Genomic DNA, 20477 nt, shown 5'->3' on the forward strand with positions numbered 1-20477 from the left:
CATGCGCTATCCGTAGCCACTGTTTTCTGGACTTAATGTGAAGTCAAGGGCAATTTGTTCCTCCAGCAGAGACCAGGAAGCTCCTAATGAACAGCAGGTAACCACCCAGGTGAGTTCACTTGTTTTGGACTGTTTTCAGGATACATTAGACCACTCCTTAGAGCAGCTGGAGGCTTGTTACACCACATCAGACACTACCTTTCTCACACAGGGCGTTATGGTGGTTTACATCTGTACAACACCAAATTCAAAGTTGCAGTCGACCTGTCAGTGTGTTCTTGAGGACAGTACGGGTGACAGCTGCTGAAGCAGCTAGATCTCACCACTGTATTGAGAATTTAATGCAGCATGCAGAAGCATAGCAGTTAATAGATTAACAGCATCAGTACAAGTTTACAGATGAACCACTTTTGGCTGAAGCAGACAGTGCTGATTCAATAATCACAAATACAAATTCTTGCCTCTGTTTCTGGGAAGCTATAAACATGTCAGCAAAAAGGCTCAAATATTTCAAGTAGTTGGACTATGAGAGAAGCAGAGAATTCTTTGACAAAAGTTGAAGTTGGCCTCAGAAACCAGAGGCACCGGTTCCTCTCCTGTCAAATTACACTCAGGCTGGCCTGAGACCACTGACAGTGTCTACACATGCAAAGACAGGAGCTTAAAAACATTTTATATTTACTGAAGTGCTTCAGAATGGGCTGTACCACATATACAAGTACCTCCTTCTTCTTCCTAGTATTCTACAGTTCAGTGCATTTAGGAAATGCACCATGCACACTGCAGCTGGCTGTGCTGAGAATATATCCAACCCATTGACGTGTGCACACACAAGTGTTTATTTATACAACTTAGTTAAAAGTTGTCTTAAGTGCTTGGACAGAGCAATCAATATGAATTATGTATGAATCATGTAAATAACACACTTGAAACAATTTAATTGTCAGGAAGTCACCCACCACTTCCCAAGTTCAGACTTGGCTTTAGAGTACTTCAAAACTAGACATGCACAGTACCAGCATTAAAAAAAACAGAGCTGCACACTTCCTCAGCCCTTTTATCTTTTCAAACTTCTTAATTCTGAAGGAACTACAGAGAAAGAATAGGACCCTGTAGTCCCATGAACATCTCAATTCCTAGTTACTACCTTTTCTCATTTGAATGCTGGCTGATCAATATGCACAGTCCACTATGGCTTACTCCAAAGCAGAACCCTTCTCATTTGAAAGCACACTTCAGAACCACGGTTTAGCAGTGACTACAGAAGGACAACCCTTTTTAACAAATACAGCATTAACACCAAGTGTTTCTATAAGGGTATAGCAGGAAAGGTGCTCTGGAGAACTCCAGAAACAAGGTCACTTGAGTTTTAGCAGTCAGTAGGCTTATTTTAGCAATCTTGTGCCATTGTCTGATACAAGAACCAGTAGAAAACAGTCAACACTTCGTATCTTTCATTTGAAAAAAATAGCAAAGAGGGATTTTCCATTAGTTCTGTTTGGTGTAAGGAAAAGCAGGTTTCATTTGCAACATTCACAGTCAGGCTTCAGTGCCCTGGCAAAAGAACCAGGTTAATCTATTACCCAAGATGAAATCGCAACAACCTTTGACAGATAACTGGTGTAGATAAGAGGGGAAGGGAAGACACCCCCCCAGTTAAGAAAGACAGGAAGAGTAGCACATAGTGGAGTTCAAAAGCAGTTCCAACAGATCTGTAAGTAACAGGTTCAGGTTCCATCTGAAAAAATAAAGTATCTCTATTATGCCCTTGAGAATCAACCACAAATCTACCTAATTATCACAGACTAAAGTAGTGAGACAACCAGATAAACTTTACCTGAGCAAATGAGTAAGTTGAATCTCATGAGACATGAGTGACAATCTACTCAACCACAGCTAGGCAAGATTTGGTTCTCTTAGTCTGGATGACTGTATGCCAACAGACAATCATGATCTAAGTTACAGTCTTCAGAATCCATGTTTTGAGATGCAGAGAACACAGATCATAGGAAAGCACCCACACCACTCAGAAGAGATCCAGAACAAGAAGGCAGAACACTCCTTCTGAAGAAGGTCCTAGAATCTTACAGTACTTAAGCTATGGCCAGAAAGATGAACTAAAGGGAATCCTACCTCATTTGCAACATACTTACTGATTTAGAGAGGGTAAAAATGCAGAAAAAGTTCTCCTTTCCAATGGACAAAGATGTATCAAACACTAAGCCCAGACTCATCTATGAGAGAGAAATTCTGAAAGATACTACTAGCAAAACACAATGTAAAGTTCAGTTCTCATTACTGCTTCAGCTTGTGGAAGAAGAGTAAGAAGCACACACTGACTTCCCTGTGATGTCATTAAGACATGTCATTACACACAAGTCATTAACCAAGACTAAGCACAGGGAAAAATCACAGGCTTGGAACAATTTGAACCAGAAAACCAAGCTGGGTCTCAGCAAGTCCAAAAGATCTCATGAACTGTCCTAGCTGAAGCAGGCAGGAAGATGCCTCTATTTTTATGCTGAGTATTTTTTATTTTATTCCCTTAATTTTCCTCCATGCTGTAACCTTACATATTTGAACAATAATGGAACAGAAGGATGCCAAATCCTTACCTGTTAGGAAGTAAGATGCAGAAACTAAGAGAAAGACAGAAATTAAAAACTTAATAAAAAAGGCTTGTTGCTGCTGCATTAACTTCCATTTTCCATCCTGGTTTGGGAAACAATACAGACACTTTTATAATGAAACTTGAAGCACTTACACTACACTGGAGAAAGCCCTATTTATTCTGAGACAGTCAGAAGTGATTGTTTAAGTATGTAACTGTATAAGACGTACATCAGAAAACAAAACAATCGCCAAGGAAATTAAAACTAATTTAAGCCAGGAAGATAAGTTTATAATGAACAACAGTAACAACCTGATTCATCTTCCTCAAAGTCTTTCATAACTCCTCAGTGGATTTTACACAAAGACTGAAATGTCACAGTAAGTTTCCACAGGAGGATGCAGATGACAATACAGAACTCACTGTTTTCAAGAGGTAGATACAAGGCTTAACAGGAGCAAGAAGGTAGGTTTCACTCAAAAGCATGGTCACACTGGGTTGCATTTACAATGATATGAGATTGTTTCAACTATCCTGTTGTCTTCTCAGTGACTACCTGTCAACTCACTGAACAAGGGGAATGCTTGCTTAATTAATAAATAATAATAATAATGTTAGTCAAGACAAAGACTGTTCCATTTAAGTAAAAGTGTAAGTCTTGCTATAAAACCTAGTACAAGGCTTACACTTAAAAATAATAGTTTAACTGGTCAAGAAGGCATGATTCATCCACTCTGCCAAGTAACAGAGACACAGGCCTGAAGAGGCAATGAGCTACTGCATATACTGCTGATCTAGCCACTTCTACAGCATACTCTTGCTTGAGTAAAAATCCTTTATCAGAAGTCCTGAGGGTTAAATCCATTGCCCTTTGATATCAACTGACATCACCATTCCTCAGTTTCAAGCGTCTGAGCCTCTAGCCATTTCAAAGAGTATCATGAAACGTGGCAATGCATATATTCAGTACAAGCCATTCAAAGCAAGCCTATTTCATCCTAATTGCTGCTAAATACACTGTAGGAAGTCAAACCTGTACAAAGGTATTAGACTTAGTCCACCTCACAAATGCATTAAAATATCTTTTAATAAAGATGACTCAAAAATTCCATTGCATGCAAGTCAAATGTGATTAAACAGGCTGGGTAACACAGCCATTCAGAAGAACTCTCCAAGTATGTTCAAACCTTCGTAAGCCTACGTAAGCAGCATAAAGTGTTGGTAAAAAATGGCGAATACAACCCCCCAAAAAACACACCTCCAAAGCCTTCCCTTCAAGCTCAGGATTCCTTGTACAATTAATACAGTTAGTGGGTAAAACACACCCTACACCTCCTCAGAACAAGCTCACACTACATCAAATCTAGGCTAAATCCCAGGCTTAACTCACCTCCCACACAAGCTGTTAAAACTAACAATAAATGCAATAGTAAAGAAGAACCTTCGAGACCACTGGAAAGTAAACCAACCTAGATTACCTCTATTGCACCCTTTAATTAGAAGGCAAACTACACTGAAGGGTGAATTCTACTCACCACCACTCCTCACACCTCCACCCAACTGATATTACCTATCAGGAATGGAGGGAAAGGGGACAAAATACTCTCCTTCTTCAATTTTGAGCTCAGTATGAACTGGATAGTGGACTGATATGACAGTTCATTAATGGAAGGAAGGACAACATACTGGAAGACTTTGCTGAACAGCAGGTAACAGGGCTGAAATACAGTTTCAACTAATTTGCTGCCAGTATCTCCTTCACTTTTCATGGCTATGTAGCTAGTTAATTCAACTTGTTAGCAAGGGACATATAGCCCCACTAGAAAGGACAAAAGTTTTATTCCTTATAAGCATCAAACTTATGTAAGCCAACACACTGCTGTCCTGTATTTGGAATTTCTACTTGGATTGCAATTCATGTGTTGAAATGAGCAGTTTTGTTTCCAAAACTGCTTGTTCAATAACAGATCAGAAGGTGATAAAAGGACAGCTGCCAACCTTAAAGCTCATATACAAAACATTTTTGGTCAAGTTGATCTGGAAGTAATTCTGAACTGAAGAAGAAACAACTTAGAAACCGACTTGATTCAATCATTTATAAAGTACAAATAAAAGGGCAACCATAGTTACCAATTCCACCTATGATACTGTGTTTTTTCCCCTCCATTTTCACACAACTGATCAGTTTATAACAATTCGCAATGATGAATGCCACTGAAATTTGCTGCAGAAAATGCAAGAGGAAGCAATAAGGGCAATGCCATTATACATGTGGTTTTTTTTTTTTATTTCTGTATGCAATGTAATGTTTAGGCACGTTGCTTGGGACGCCTTCTAAAATAAGTCATTGGCCATTGTTTAGAGTATCCTTTTGGCTTTAAATACTGGTCAGGAAAACAAATTATGTAAAAAATAAATGAATATAACTATTACAGAAACAAAAATGGATTTGCATCTAAAAGTGCAGGAGGTGAAGTACTTTAACCCTTTCACCAGACAATGTGGCAATATACAGTCTATTGCTTCTGTTTGTTTGAGAAGGCTGTTGGAATTTTACACTGACATAGAAAATTATAAATTACACTGAATTAGTTTCCATAATCACTATATATATACAAACCAGCTGTGAAAAAACTGGTTTAGAACATACAAATGAAAGCCTCACACAGATCAGTACAGTGAAAGTAACAATTAACATGCTCTGCTGCCAAAATTGGTATTAAAAACACTATATACTTTTAAAATGCATGTACTGTAATTACATTAGCAGCACGGGCATTTCATTTACTTGACTTGTCTAAAAGGTTTATAGCGTTTTAAATACGCAGATTGTTCTGAAATGTTCCATTGTATAATGCTTGGTATTAAACTAAATCTTGGTGAATGGGTTAAAAGGCAGGTGAATCACTTAAACACAACAAGCCATGTGCACTTCAAATATTCTAGTGTTTCACCTGTAAGGTATTGTTTCAAGCAAACAAGACTTAACAGAACATATGGCTTTACAGTAACATCAATTTGTCAACTAAGTTGTAGCAATAAATACTTAAAATCTCTACCAATAGACTTACATTTCTGATCTGTTTTAAACAATACAGAAAACAATTACCAATTAAAAAACCTGTTGTAAAATGTTGAACACCAGAAAATTCTTATTTAAATCACTTTTGTAAGCTAAAACAACCAAAATAACATTTATAGGGCATTTCAGTTTCAGAAGAAACATGAATTTGTTTTTTTCTTTTCTTTTTACAAGGTGAAAAATGTATGAAAACTGCTAAATACTTTGGTCACACTAATCGTCAAATAGTTATGTCTCAAATACATTAGATTTGTGTATTCACTTTTTTATAAAACTATTCTTACAGCCATTTTAGTTATAGTAACACTACTGTCATCATTACATGGGTAGCAGGATCTTATTTCACAGGCCACCCATTATTTAGAACAATACAATATAAACATACGCAAAAATTATTGGTATTTCTCAATGTGCAATATTTTTACACTTATGAATTTCTGTACAATGTCTTAAAATCTAGAATATAAATGTTGCTGGTCCTGATCCCTTGTGAAATTAGTGCAGCAGTGACTGGCTTCAACAGGGTCTAGATGAAATCCTCAAGAAACACTCAAACACCTGGATATCAGTTCATTTTCTTCAGCCAAGGTAGTAGACATCACATATCATACAGGGCCATTAACAGATGCCTCTCCTAAATGGGTGTGTTGATCAGTCCTAAGAGGCCAAAAAAAGATGTAAGTATACAAGAAACAAGGGTCTAAAACAAATTTGGGTAGGTGCAAAAACAAAACAAACCCACACAAACCCCAAAACCCAATAATGCCAGATCATGTGTAGCATGACCCCTGAGTTGAATAGAGGAAACACATGCTAATAACATGCTCATCCCATTTATTTTCTGGAGTCCAGCATTTCTGGAGTCCTTATTGTCTAATTAAGCATAGCACTTTAACTGAGCACACCACTGAAGAGTGTTTGATCTTTATTAACTGGGCTACTAAGTGATCTCTAGAGATGCAATATCTCCCCAAGAGAATCACTAATAAAAAGCACATTTCTGATACTTCTCCAAATCTTATTCTGTGAGGCGAAATGTGATACCAGGAGTATTTAAGGCTGCATTTGAAAGTAAGCAGCTAAGACACAACAGGAAAAACAAGTGTCTTAAAAAAACCCTGCCTTAGTTACTAATCTAATCTACAAACTGCCATTTCACAAATACTTTGAATGTCAGTCCATTAGCACAAAAAGTTCAGGAAGTACGGAGGAAAATAAGGAATAAACCTGCAAAAGTGAAAACAGTAACAGTATATACATTTCTAGGTAAGAAGTTTAGCGTAAACATGGGCTCAATTGCTCTGGACTAACACAGAGAGATCAAATCAGTAGTACATGAGAACATTAAGAATTGCAAGCAACAAAGGCAAAATATCTCAACTTCCACTGAGTGCAAGTCTACTGAATACATTTGAAGATTCCCTTAAAGAATATAAATACCATTTGGAACTACACATGAGAAAAGTTACCTGTAACTCCTGTTCTCTGATGGTGTACATCACAGAGAAGCCACTCTTGGGTCCGTGCTCTACATGCACATGACCAGCAGGAGTCCCCTAGCTAAGTCTTTGGCTGCTAAGCTCTAAAAACACTTTTTAAAAAAATATGTACGCATTAGACAAAAGACAGACAGCACTAGACAAAAGTAAACACTTTTTAGAGAAACCTGGAAGGTAAGAAACAAGTGCTGCATGGACAGGAAGTCTGACAGTCCGCACAGCAGTAAGTCACATTAACTGGAAAAAAGTCCATGACAGAACAGGGCTCCTAGCAGAGATTTCTACTGCTGGCCACCAGCCAAAGACCTACCTAGGGGACTCCTCCCACTAGTCATACATGCATGGAGCCCCAAAAGCACAATTATGTTTATCTTGATATTTACACTGCGCTTATATGAGGATCTGCTGTGACAGCCACCTTTAGAGAAAGTACTGAGCTTTGCTGAAGCCAGCTGGAATCAATGAAAGGAGTTCTTTGAGATTTCCTGCAACTCAAAAGCAATCCAACGAACTGCTAGTTCTGAGAGCCCTCTGTTGGTTTAGACAAGCATCTTTATTCAAAAGGCAGTCACCTAGTACCCAAAGACTTCTTCCCTACAATTTAATGCTTATCAGCATTAAAAATATTGTCTTGATAAAAACAGTACCTCCAGATAAAGAAGAGGCTGTGAAAGACAGTTTCTGGGTTTCCCACTTTAACTAAGTATACAGGGTTGTTTTTTTTTCTGATTAGAATCCACTTCTTGATTAAATTTAAGGAATTTATGCAGAGTAGAAAGTTCTGGCTTACAGGAAAAGGTAGCAGTGTTTTAGTGTAACACCCAGTACCATAGAGGTGAGACATACTAGCTCATAAACAAGTCTAAAAAACAGAATCTAAATTTGTCAAACATGCTTGCATCTTTCTTAGTCTGCATACAGTATAATCAGAACATGCAGTAGAGTTCTGTGTTGTCTGTAGAGCTCTACTCTAAATCTTTGCTTACAAAAGCATTTCAATTTTGTCTTCACTAGAAAGCTAGATATCTAATAGTGTCCACAAAGTCTTAAAAATGATTGCTTTTCACGGGATTTGTGTGAGAAATACCACATTTCTCTAATAATAGTTTAAAATCTATTAAAGTCAAGAAACACAACAGCCTTTAAACTATTAAAACAACTAGTGAAATACAGATTCAGAAAATATACATGTGTGCATATATACATTCTGAATTCTGATTTTCAGAATCATACCCCTGGTTTATACTGCAAGGCAAAAGTGACTCCTGGAATTGTTTTTAATTAAGCAAAATCCTCTCTCCCTTCAGAACATGCTCCCATTCAGAACATCCTCAGCTCCCCAACAAGAAGGCAGCATGCACAGCTCTGACCCCCACGAGCCCTGCCCTGCAGGAAGAGGAGCAGACCCTACAGATTATTCAAGGTTTAGTAAATACACATTTAGGTTTTCCTTTCACAAGGGTTTTCTTTGAGACAGCACAGTTCCTCTGGGCACTCTTGAATTACATCTAAAACAGGAAATGGCAGCATACCACCCTTTGCCTTAACATCAAGAATCAAGCCTGTGGGATTGTACCTGATGTTCCACAAGCCATTAGTTCTGCTAGGAAACCAGTAAACTCTTGCCTAGATATTAATTTTAAAGTACTTATGAATTCCTAAGTTCCAGAGCAAGGTCTTCACTGAATACTGCCTTCAAGGGTGGAAATGTTCTCACCTATTTTAAGCTCTTCATTGTTTTAGGCTTTTAAGATAAAGATGAATCTTGCCCTGACTAAAGCCTAGAAACTAGCTTGGATATGAAACATCTGCATTAAGCATTTCTAATATTTGGTGATTAACGTCACCCTACGTGCATTTGATTTTGGTGAAGCCATACTAGACTTGGAGTTGATTGTGTATGTTTCCATACCATTGTAACTTGGGAGGCAAAGAAGAACCAAACAAGTACTTCAGCAGGAAATGAAACAGGAGAAACACTGTCAAACACCTTCTTTTGCAGAAAGCAGTACTACCTGACAATTTAAGAGAAACAAATTTATGCAAGAGCAGCTTTCTCTGTTTGGTGGTGGTCCCCTCAGAATTGTATCTTGAATTACTATTCTCCGAGACTGCACTAGTAGCCAAGCTGCCAAAGAAAAATGTCTTCTTTTCTTTCCTCCCATAAGTATGCTGAGCAATCCAGGCTGCTCCATATTTCAGGCAAGTTTTATTTGAAACAAATTATTTATGTACTTTGAAAAATCTTCTCCAAATCTACGAGTATTCAGGTTAATACCCGATGAAGACAAGGGTGCAAATAATAACTGATTAACAATCAAACAAGCATCACTTAAGGCACCATTTCACTTCCATGCAGCTGCACTAGTGGACTCCCCTCAAACTGTTCTGCAGTATAGAATACAGAATGAAAAAATGGTAGACCTAACTTACGTAAGTTTTCAGGACAAAGTCAAACTTATTCCCCTAATATTTTTTCTTTAATCATCATTTTCTTAAGTGTATCAATACACTTTCTAACTTGATAACATATCACAAAACAGAATGGGGATACAACACCCTGCAAGACAAATAATAGAAGGCAAATACATTTTTGACAACTTGAAAGTCTTAGAATCAACAGAAAATATAACTTGTGAGAATTTTATAAAATAGATGCAAGCACATGTTTAGATTGAGCTAAGCTCAGAGCTGATAACTAACAGGAATTCATTAATCTCTTTAGATCAATCCTATTAGAAAAACATGCAAACTGCTTTTTAGAGGATTGAAAGCATCCTTGAATGCAGTTACCTCTGTTCTGGACTGCTGTCAGTAGGCTGCAGAGCTGAAGGAGCCTCTTCTGCAACCTCTGCATTCTCTTCTACTACATATTTACAAGAAGCATCCTGCGAGGTAGACAATTTTCCTTCCTCACTTAAAAAAAAAAAGGAAAGAAGCTATTTAATTTTTCATTTTACTTATAGGGAAATTTCAGGCAACAGGAAAAAACTGGGATACAGGTCCGTATTTCACATGCAAATGGATTTTAAGTTATGATTGCAGCATGAAGATCAAGCACATGGCTCTAGACTTCACAAACACCTAATAATGCACCGGTGTTTACATTCATTAAAACTTGACTGGGTAAAAGGGCAGGAAATACAGTGATTACAAGTAAGATCAGAAAGGAAATGTGTGATGCCTGAAGTAGTAACAAATCACAGTCATGATCCTTTACTATACATACCGATAGGATTTCAACACTCTGAAGCCAGAAGTATGCAAAAATGGAAGGAAGAAAGTGTAAGAGAAATTCAAGTTTCCTTCAGAAACTGGCATTAAAGTCTGTCCATGAAACATATCAGCAGAATCATTAACTCATCATCATCTTTATTAAACTCCCTAATAAATTCACAGTGAAATATGATGTATGGGTTATGCGGTACTAAGACTGCAGCCCAATCTATTTCATGAATTTCCTCAGAGACAAAACCAAACATAGTTCAGCAAAAAAGCAGTACACTCACACTATATAAGGCATTACCATGTAACTAGGCAGCCTCAAAAGTCATTAACAAACAAATACAAAATCAAAGCTTTTCTGCCTCTCTATTTATTCTACCCTCTCCCACCTCAGCCACACCATTATGAGTGCACTAAAATACAAATTTGACCATACACCTGGAAGAGATAGTTACAAGATAGCTCCGAAGTAGACACAAAAATCTATCTTATACCTCTGTGGCAACAAATCTATTTATGCAAGAAGTCAGGAACATTTTAAAGCCACTCTGCTGATTTTTCTTCCTATTCTTAAGAGTTCTCCTTTCAATGGATCCTTTAAATTTCAATGAATTCGTCTCTTTCCTCGCATGCCTCCTTATATCTGCAGAGCCTGTAAAAATATTGTCTTTTGCATTGCAATCTCTTATCAAGATCCAGTTTTCCCCACCTGATCTCCCCATCTCATTTGCCTTGATACTCTTCGTATTTGTTCAAAATAAAATACTTATCACCATTAGAACTGGTCTCCTAATTTTTTTATTTTTTTAAAAAGGGGTAGTCTCTGCTATCATTCTTCCCTTCTCATTCTCCATTTTGAACTAAGTTCAGAAACCACATTTTTGTCCTTTGCAGCTTTCCACAAATTAACTACTGTGCTTATGATGCTCCTCCTCCTCTCTACATGGACTTCAACACCATCAATTTTCTATTGGCAGAAACCTATATAAAACTTCGGTCTGGAAGCATCCACTTTGCCAGGTACACAGGCCAGAGTAGGCCCTCCTCTCGCTTCTCTAATTGTCCCTTAATATAGACTTTTTTATTCCAGCATTGTTTTAGGTATTTATTCCAAAGGAAATACTACTTTTCTCTCCTATTTGTTGTTCTGGCACGCTTAAATGTTGGTTTAAAGAAAGCCATGTGAGCATTGACTCAGTATGAGGCCACATACTTCTATCAGAGTAGAACAGTCTCCATATTTAAGACCTCACCTTTCAGCCTCCTTCTACGTTTCCTTAATCTCCCCTTTCCAAATCAAGATCCCAGAGTCCCCACTGCTAAAGGTTTTCAAGTTGCGCCTGGACAGAGTGCTAGATAATCTCATCTGGGCTCCCTTTCCCACAAGAGGTTGGAGTAGATGATCTTTTGAGGTCTCTTCTGACCTGGGCGATTCTATGATGTTGCCTCCCTTTGCACCTCTGTGTCCTTTCAACTACAAGAATTGAAGTGCTTACTCCAACAGCTCAAGCAGGTAATTCCATGAAGGCAGGCAGGAACTGCCACCACATGCTTCCTCCTCATGTTAGTTTTTGCACCAGTATGAGAAGTCACAGAACTTTAAACTGCATGTGAACTAAAGCAGTTTAAGGAGAAGTGTAAAAACAGCAGGGATAACTAAATCAAACTGTAAACATCTAACACAACAGGACTGCGGATCATATAAAAGTATTCCCCAAAATACAGAATAAACTGGAGAGCAGATGCGTCATCTACGAAGTCAGCAAGGCACTGTCTTGCCACATCAGTCCACACTGAGTCACAATCCTCCTCTAAACTGCTTTGGTTCAATTCCTCTAACAATGCCATTTAATTTATAAGTGCTGTGCAGCCATAAATGCTCCCTCCTCTGTACTGAAAAACATCAGAAGTTAAGTCAGGTGCCAAAAGAGATTAGAGTTGTCATTTATTGCTTTGATAATCAAAAGGATGGAAGCAAGAGTGACTGAAAGCTGTTACGTTTCAATTCCTGAACTATCCAAAATTAATAGCACTTATCTACTACCACTAACGGGACAAAGTAAAATGAATTTAAAAGAAGGGCAATGTAAGGACTAACACTGGGAAGTTTTTTCTACTGAAATGGACTGGGATTTTTTTTTTAAGCAACTTTCAAGACATATGGACAATTTCTTTTCAATATTTAAAGCTAGAATAGGGACAGATACTAGGAAGTTATTCTAAAAGAATGAGAAGATGGTTGCACACCAAAATGCTAGTAATATGTTCTGATTTGTCAAGATCAGGGTGGGGGGGCTACCAGCTTCAATTAATAAAGGCAAAATTATTTTTGCAGGTCAGACTGCCTATAGGCTCTGTTTCCCTACATAAAGATTTGATACTAAATAAAAAGCACTTGATCATTAAATCTAAAATCACAAGATCTTAGTAGATGAGATCTTAAGTAGATGAAATGGAAGCGTGCTTTATTCCTATAAAAGGATCACAATGTTGATATATGTGATATGCAATATAACCATATTATAAGACAGTTATTCCTGAATCAAACACTTTGTTATCAGAAGATACCAAAATTAAGGAGTTTGTTCTTCCCGTTATTCTAGAATTCTATGGGCCACCTGTAGTCCAGAACAGATTTGACACCATCATCCATACCACCAGTGATCACCGCAAATGTCTGATGAGTTACTCTCAAGAGCAGTGCCTGGCTGACCTTCAACTTCTGTCCTCCATCCTCCTGGATAAGAGGGATGGAATTCTAACCCAAATCTAACAATTCTGTGCAAAATTTAAAAAGCTTAGCTTTGACGTACAATTAACTGTATGTTAAAAGAATAATTATACATAAAAATGCACAATAATGTGCATCAGGGTCAAAAGTTATTGAGTCAGTTTTCCACTAATAATCTTCCACTGAAATTAAGGCTTGATAAGGGAAGTCATATGTTATAGTAACTAACTGGAAGTAAAATTTCAAAACAATTACTTTGGAAGAAGGTTTCTAGTTAAAGCCTCAGGAATTATCATCACTTGCAAAGAACTCTTTTTGATGACACAGTGTTCCATCAACAGTGCTTATTTTACAAGGGTGGGAAGACAATAAACAGGTATTCTCACCTTTTGAAAACAGCCGTTTCAGTTTTAGCATCTACAGTAAGGCTCAGTGTCTCCTTCATGCTGCCGTTCATTACTGTTTCAGTTACCTTGTCTGCATTTTCTACATCATCCTCTCCATCTGAGCTGGCCTCCATAGCAACACTCCCTGGGGCTAGATATATAGGAGTAATTTAGTACACGACTGGTTATGTTTCTATTTCACGAGCAAGCATACAAGCCAATATAACCAGAACAATATTTTTGCAGTTTTGTACACTTAAATTCTTCCTTACAGAGAAAGTCACCTTTCTGCAACCCCCACTATACACATATATAGAGCATAAGTACTTTTTAACAGATGGCTTGAGAAAAAGTCACATTTCATAACTTTTTTTTTTCCATTTTGCAAGCCACTTAGTGATTTAGATTGACAATGGTTACTGCAACAGGTTTGCCTGAACAAGACTTTAGTAGGATAGTAGGATTATAGTGATGTATTATTTTTCTGTACAGTCAAATTCATTACACAAGCCCACACAGTGCAAATTTGACAGGAAGTTTCCAAGTACAGACAAGCCTTTGGGAAGTCCAGTCTCCCTGGACTTCTCATCTGCACTTCTTGTTCTGTCTGTTAATAATACATACAAAAAGCTAATTAGCACATATTTGGCCTTTAACCAGTTCATACACGTGGAAGAAAGAATTAGTGCATGCATAGTGAAGGTAACTTGGAAAGGAATGAGCAGGAAGTGGAAATTTGAACATGTTGAGGCTACTGGCCTATTGCCACATAGGAAGAGGCTAGAAGCTACCACTCTTCTCGGGCATCAGCTCAGCTAACTAAGTGCTGACACAGGTGAGGATTCTCTAACAGAACACACTTAGCTTCTTTGTAATGCCTTTCTGTTCATGATGTGCAGGCTTTTTAGAGGTAACAGTAACACTGGCTCCTGTTTTAAATAGGAAACTATTAAATAGTTCAGAAATTCTTTGACAAGTCATTTTCATTACCTGGCAGAACAGCAGCAGAGCCAGATGAGAGGTCTCTGGAAACCTAAATTTTAAAGTTAAGGGAGATCTTTCTTGGGTACAACTCTTAAAAATCAATCTGTTCACATTTCTGAATGCGGTGTACTTACTCTCTAGCTGTGTTGCAAGAGCAGTTACATTTGCACTCAAGGGATCAATTGTGTCTGTGTTTGTTTCCATTTCCACAGGAGAATTACTTCTTAAGGAATCTTTTGAGCTTCAAATACAAAAGTAAAAGAGCTTTAGAAACATTTCTGAATAGCAGAATGAAATGTTCTTAAAACAGTATTTTTAGTTCTATATCAAAGCTATGAGGCCTAGAACTCTACTGAAACTGAATGACAGCAAGCTTTTTTGTAGGAGTCTTGGGAAGACATGCTAAACAGAAGTTTAGTAATGCAAAATCCACCAGAACTGAGCTGACTGAGTATATGTTTGGTGGTGGTTTTATTTTTACTTGTTTTATTTGGTTTGTTTACAAGTAGTAGCGGACATGTCCCTGGTAAATAAGGCATACAAGTATCACTGGCTCCTTGTAGTGTTTCCAACATTTTTAACTGACTTTCTAAATGCACTCTTTGCAACTTGAAAAATGGTTCTCTGCTGAGACTGCCAACACAGTCCTCCATCATCCACTGTGGAAGAGATTCTACTACTTAATCGTATATACAGTATAGCTACAAGTTTTTCATTCTGGAGGAACTCAGAAAGAACTTTTCTATCCACTAATGTGGCAACTCCAAGTGTTCATTTTCTAAACCCGTATTGTCAACTTACCTGCCTTGAGCATGAAATACACTGTTTTATGTTGGAAAAAATAATACTTTTATATCCGAGCTGTTTAATGCCCAGACAGACAATTGAAAGCCAGATGTATAAAAGGAAGAGTCTTCTGATTAAAGAAGGAATCAGTTCTTGACTGCTAGTATTTGGCAACTCAAAATTTACATCTAATTGATTAGGTACTTACACAGATGACTTCAGTTATTTTTTTTATGTAGAGTTCAAGCCAAGAAGGGAAAAGTGTATCTCAGGCATTCTCAAAATAGTGCAGAACTGCCTAACCTAGATATATCACAGCTGCATAACCATGCCAGTTTTAAAAAAAAAAAAAAACCCAACCAAACAAAAACAAAACCACCCAAACCTGTTTGTTCTCTAACATCCATAAAACAGAGGCATTCTCAGTGCAGAACTGCCTAACCTAGATATATCACAGCTGCATAACCATGCCAGTTTTAAAAAAAAAAAAACCCAACCAAACAAAAACAAAACTGGAAACCCTCTGGTCCACATTTGCTAGTCTAATTTCTCTTTCAAGCCATAGAAACAAAAACCACCCAAACCTGTTTGTTCTCTAACATCCATAAAACAGAATCATCATCGACATTATGACCTTTACATTCAATAGTTCACGTTCAACCCTTCACTGGGTTCAGTCTACGCTAAAAATAAAAAAATCACAGCCCATATTCTGGTGAGAGACCAATATTAAAGGACCCAAATATTCTTTAAAAACCCTGTAAAACAATGACACACTAGGGTCCACCCATGCTACAAAAGCCTGCTATGAGGTAGACCATACAAAGGCATACTGCTATAACACATGGGGCCCTTCAGACGCTACACACCTTGTATTCCACCAGAACACTACCAACACAGGCTTGGGTAGAGATGGACACCCCAAGGAAACCAAACAGCAGCTGCCATTACATTTAGTAGTGAAGAACTTGCCCTGAATCACTAACATTCTTACCTCAAAGAGGACGTGAACTCTGAAAAGGAAGCCCAGCCAGTTTCTTTTGCTGGCATAGGTTCTTCTGTACTCCACACATCAGACCCAACAGAATCCAGACTGGCACCATGTGCAGTCTCCATGGGTACATCAAAGTTAGCTGACCAGTTTGGTGCTGAAAAACCATCAACAAGTTCATTAGGAAAATATTCAAATAAAGAACATGAGTGCACATGTGCCTAACACACTGATTCTCTATATGTACATTCCAAAGAGAGCAGAAAAATTCATAACTAGACTTTAAAGCACATGCAGAAGAATCCTCTATATACTGTTAAAAAATGAATGCATTCCCTAAAAGGGAAATTCTGCTAGTAAGGCAGAATTTTAAAAACAGTAACTCAGAGTATTCTGCTAAAAATCAATATAGCTTATCCAAAGAACAAAAACAATAAACCATAATAGATCATGAGTGTAATCCCACTTTATTCTTTAAACATCAACATTTGTTACCATTTTTCAAAATTAATGTCTATAATAAAAAAAAAAAAAGAGTTTTCATCCCTTTTTCAGTTTCCTATGTACATTTTCATGAACATAGAAAATGAGCATGTCAACTTACGTACGGGCAGTCTCTAAATAATTTCTCATGCACTAACACCACTAAGTTTCAGAAAACTTTAAGGCTTTTTACAACTTCAAATATTTATTGGGATTTTAAATTTTGGAGTAACTGTGACTTAACAGCATCTAATTTTGGATAGGTCAATTCAAAATACTTCACCTACCCAAGGGAAACATGTTTTTCATTAACACTTACACACAAAAAAACAGGCTGAAAAGGAAGCTCTGACTAGCAATTAGAAATTCCAACCCAGGCAGATATGGGAGGAGACCCACATGGATCAAAACTTGTTTGACACACAGATGCCAACGACACCAATCTGACAAAAGAAAAGAAAACCCTTAACTTTTCCTTCTATTTTAGTTTAATTCCTTACAGTCTAGATAAACACAGGGTTTTTACCTACAGATATTCCCAGTTTAACTAAAGCCAGTTTAGTCTACTGCGACTTGAACGTGAAAACTTTTAAGCCAATTACATCAGTTAAGTTTCTACATAAGAGTCTACTGATGCACATCTTCCATTCACACATGAAACCAGACCAATGCAAATTCACTTGGCTTCTGTAGAAGTCTTAAAAGATCGTTGTTAGATGAAAAGTTGGTCTGAAAGGCTTCTAGACAAATAACCATATTTTAGGTTCGGAGATTAATAATCTATTAGTTTTGCAGGCATTCAAATGTATAAATGATTATATTTCATCCTTCCCTTTCTGATTCCTCCTCCTTTTTTTCCTCTTGAAGACTAGAAATATGAATTTTAGAGAGACTAAGTAACTTGATTCAAAACACATAAGGAATTCAAACTTCCCAACATTTGCATGCTTTGTTGCAATCAGTCTTTACAGTGGGAAAGACTACTTTACTAAGATAGTTGGAATAAAAATGGTAAACAAAGAAAACTCCTACAAAGTAAGACTCCTAGATCTAACACTTTCCTGTAACTCAAAGCAGCTGGGAGAAAAGCTACGTACGTTCACTTAAGTCTACTTCCATTTTGTCCTCTGTATTGGTGTGTGATTCAAACAAGTCTTGTTTTGTTCCATCCTCTTCTTCAGAATCTGTACTTTCTTCACTGTCCGTACTGCCCGAACTTAAAATACAAAGAAATAGTTTACATTGTGTTTAGTATCAGACCCTGGGCACAATAAAATACTAAAGAGTTTGAGGCTAAAGAGAATTGCAACAGCTATAATTTCTGATAGATTAACTGAGGTATAATTTCCTAGCTGTTAGTATTCCCCTCATTTCTCTCAAAAAACACAAGGTTTAAGGTTTTTCACTTGATTGTGTAAAGAGCTTATCTTTTTTGCCCCCATTTACAAGTAGAAGACAAATATTGGTTTTATTCCTGCCATGCAAAAGGGAGCAGAAAAGGAAAGTAAGGAATCAGATCTGTGTACAGAGATTGTTGGTCTGTTTGGTCTCTTCACACTAATCGGAAGCACTGAAATACAAAAACCTCTCTTCAACACTGACCTAACAAGATATGACTTGATTTACTTTAAAATCTAACAACAAATCTAACAAATCTTTTTAAAAATCTCTCCAACTGTATTCCACTCCATCCTCTTTACCTACCTACATACTTTAAACCTATGGGCATCTCTCCCTTCCTGATGAGCGCAACTAACACAAAAAGCAAGGTAATGTGAGAAGGTAAGAATGTCTCTGAAACACATAATATTAAGTAACCACAACACCATCAGACAAAATAATTGATTTTGTACAGAAGGTATGAGCAACATGCATTTCGAAGGTTGCAAAGGAAGAAAAGAACAGGTTTGTGACTCAAGCCACAAGAAGGTCAGAAAAGCCAAGACTGCCCTGGGACAAAATTCAGTAGATATCAAGGGAGGCTGCACAGCCCTGAGAGTTTTGGGGACCAGATGCTCCTTCCCCTCAATGCAACTTCCTATGCAGTTTTGTCCACAACCACACTGATACTGTAGAGGGGACAGCAAGGACTACAGAGGTGTGGAGCTGGACTGCCTTGTCCAAGGCAAGAAGGGCTGAGCAGGTTTAAAAGCAGAGAGAAAGAATAAGCAGCAGGAAAAAAAAAAAAAGCAAGCTACAAAAGCTGAAGTACAGGAAGAGCTGAGTAGGCAGGGCAGCTGTTGCCATCATCTACAAATTACAGTTGAAAGACAGACACTAGAGCCATCCCTCTACTCATTTCTCCACAGAAAGGAAATAGCTAGTTATGCTGGACAGTCTGTGCTAACAGTCAGCCTGAACCAAAAGACATGCTCAGTATTGAGGGCTCACTATACTGCTATTTGGATGAAAAACACATTTCTTACCTGGAACGCCTCTGGGACTCTGGTGTAAATGCAATATGTTTTTCTTCCCAAATGTCTTCTTCATCAGAGCCACCATCATCAAACTGCTGTATCCGCTCCTTACAGCATGCCTCAAACAAGGCTATATTGCCCTAAATACAGCAAAAGTGTAAAGTCTGTATTTATGATTAATCATTCTACTTACATTAGTAAACATTTTGGAAATATATGATTATTCTGTAGAGAATCTTAAACCAGTGGGGGAAAAAAAATTCTCTAAAAGCAGCGGAAAACCAAAACATCTTAACAACTTAAAGCTTGTCAAGAAAATATTCAGTGGTGCTTGTTTTACTCAGATAGTAATAACCTGAGTGGACCATCAAAGAACAGCTAGGAGTTTCCATCATGTTTAAGAACGGCATGCAGGAATGACACTGAAGAGCTTTTCAGATAACCAGACTACCATGTACTGCAGCTTTATTTCCTGTAGTGGGGTTCATTTCAGCTCAACTGACAAATAATATCTAGGGTTAACATGTCTGTCCTTACTTTGCTGTCACCACAATCTCACTGGAAGACTGAAATATCTTCTACCCATAAAACACAAGTATGCAATATGCACAAATCGGATCCAAGCCTGTTCTTGAACCATTGCCATAGAAGCAATTCTGTTTAACACTGATCACAAACAACATCAATAGTGTCTTCCAATTAGAAAATCTCATGATATAGGAACAACGTAGGGTAGTTATTTTCCAAAGATTACACATCAAAGGAGTAAATATAACAACTACCAAAACTTTGAGGTCACACTGAAGTTTAAAAGACAGTAATTTTTCTGACAGTACAGGAAAACATACTTACACTTTCATTCGTATTGAGGGTAAAGTTGATGTCTGAGACCCGATCAAAAGAAACACTACAAAAAAAAGCAGATGTATGCAATAAAACAAGATGTTGTATTATGACATGAAGACATTTCATTTCTCTTAGGTTTCTCATTTTCCAATAATCTAAAAATGCAAGATTAAAGACAACGTAGTTTCAAACATAAAAGTCAAATTCCACATTAAAGAGGCCTGACATTCATGTGATTTTTCTAACTGTGAAATATTTTAAACAAAAATACAAAACAATGTCATCTCTACCCTGTAGTCCGCTGTGAAGATGCAACAAGCCTAAGCAAGCATAACTGAAATGATATACACAAGTCTCAAATACTGTACTGTCATGTATTGGAAAAAAAGTAGGCCTAAAGAATGCCTAATGGTCTACCATGATACAGCTCAAAATC

At 37.4% G+C, this 20477-nt stretch overlaps 1 protein-coding gene across 5 annotated transcripts in view; it reads right to left on the bottom strand.

The window, feature by feature from the left end:
• Positions 1-4696: 4696 nt before the first annotated feature.
• PPP6R3 (protein phosphatase 6 regulatory subunit 3) overlaps positions 4697-20477 on the bottom strand; it is a 65343-nt gene continuing 49562 nt past the window's right edge. For all 5 annotated transcript variants that reach the window (XM_009275992.1, XM_009275994.2, XM_009275993.2 and 2 more), the window contains 8 exons: positions 20048-20102; positions 19205-19335; positions 17876-17994; positions 16299-16452; positions 14653-14759; positions 13535-13685; positions 9986-10108; positions 4697-6350 (listed from right to left, as the gene is read on the bottom strand). In XM_009275992.1, coding sequence (XP_009274267.1) covers positions 6299-6350; positions 9986-10108; positions 13535-13685; positions 14653-14759; positions 16299-16452; positions 17876-17994; positions 19205-19335; positions 20048-20102 — 892 coding nt within the window. In that variant the 3' untranslated portion in view covers positions 4697-6298. The remainder of the gene's footprint in view (positions 6351-9985; positions 10109-13534; positions 13686-14652; positions 14760-16298; positions 16453-17875; positions 17995-19204; positions 19336-20047; positions 20103-20477) is intronic.

The sequence above is a fragment of the Aptenodytes forsteri genome, unplaced genomic scaffold (genome assembly GCF_000699145.1).
Source record: "Aptenodytes forsteri isolate BGI_AS27 unplaced genomic scaffold, ASM69914v1 Scaffold17, whole genome shotgun sequence".
Classification (NCBI taxonomy): domain Eukaryota; kingdom Metazoa; phylum Chordata; class Aves; order Sphenisciformes; family Spheniscidae; genus Aptenodytes; species Aptenodytes forsteri.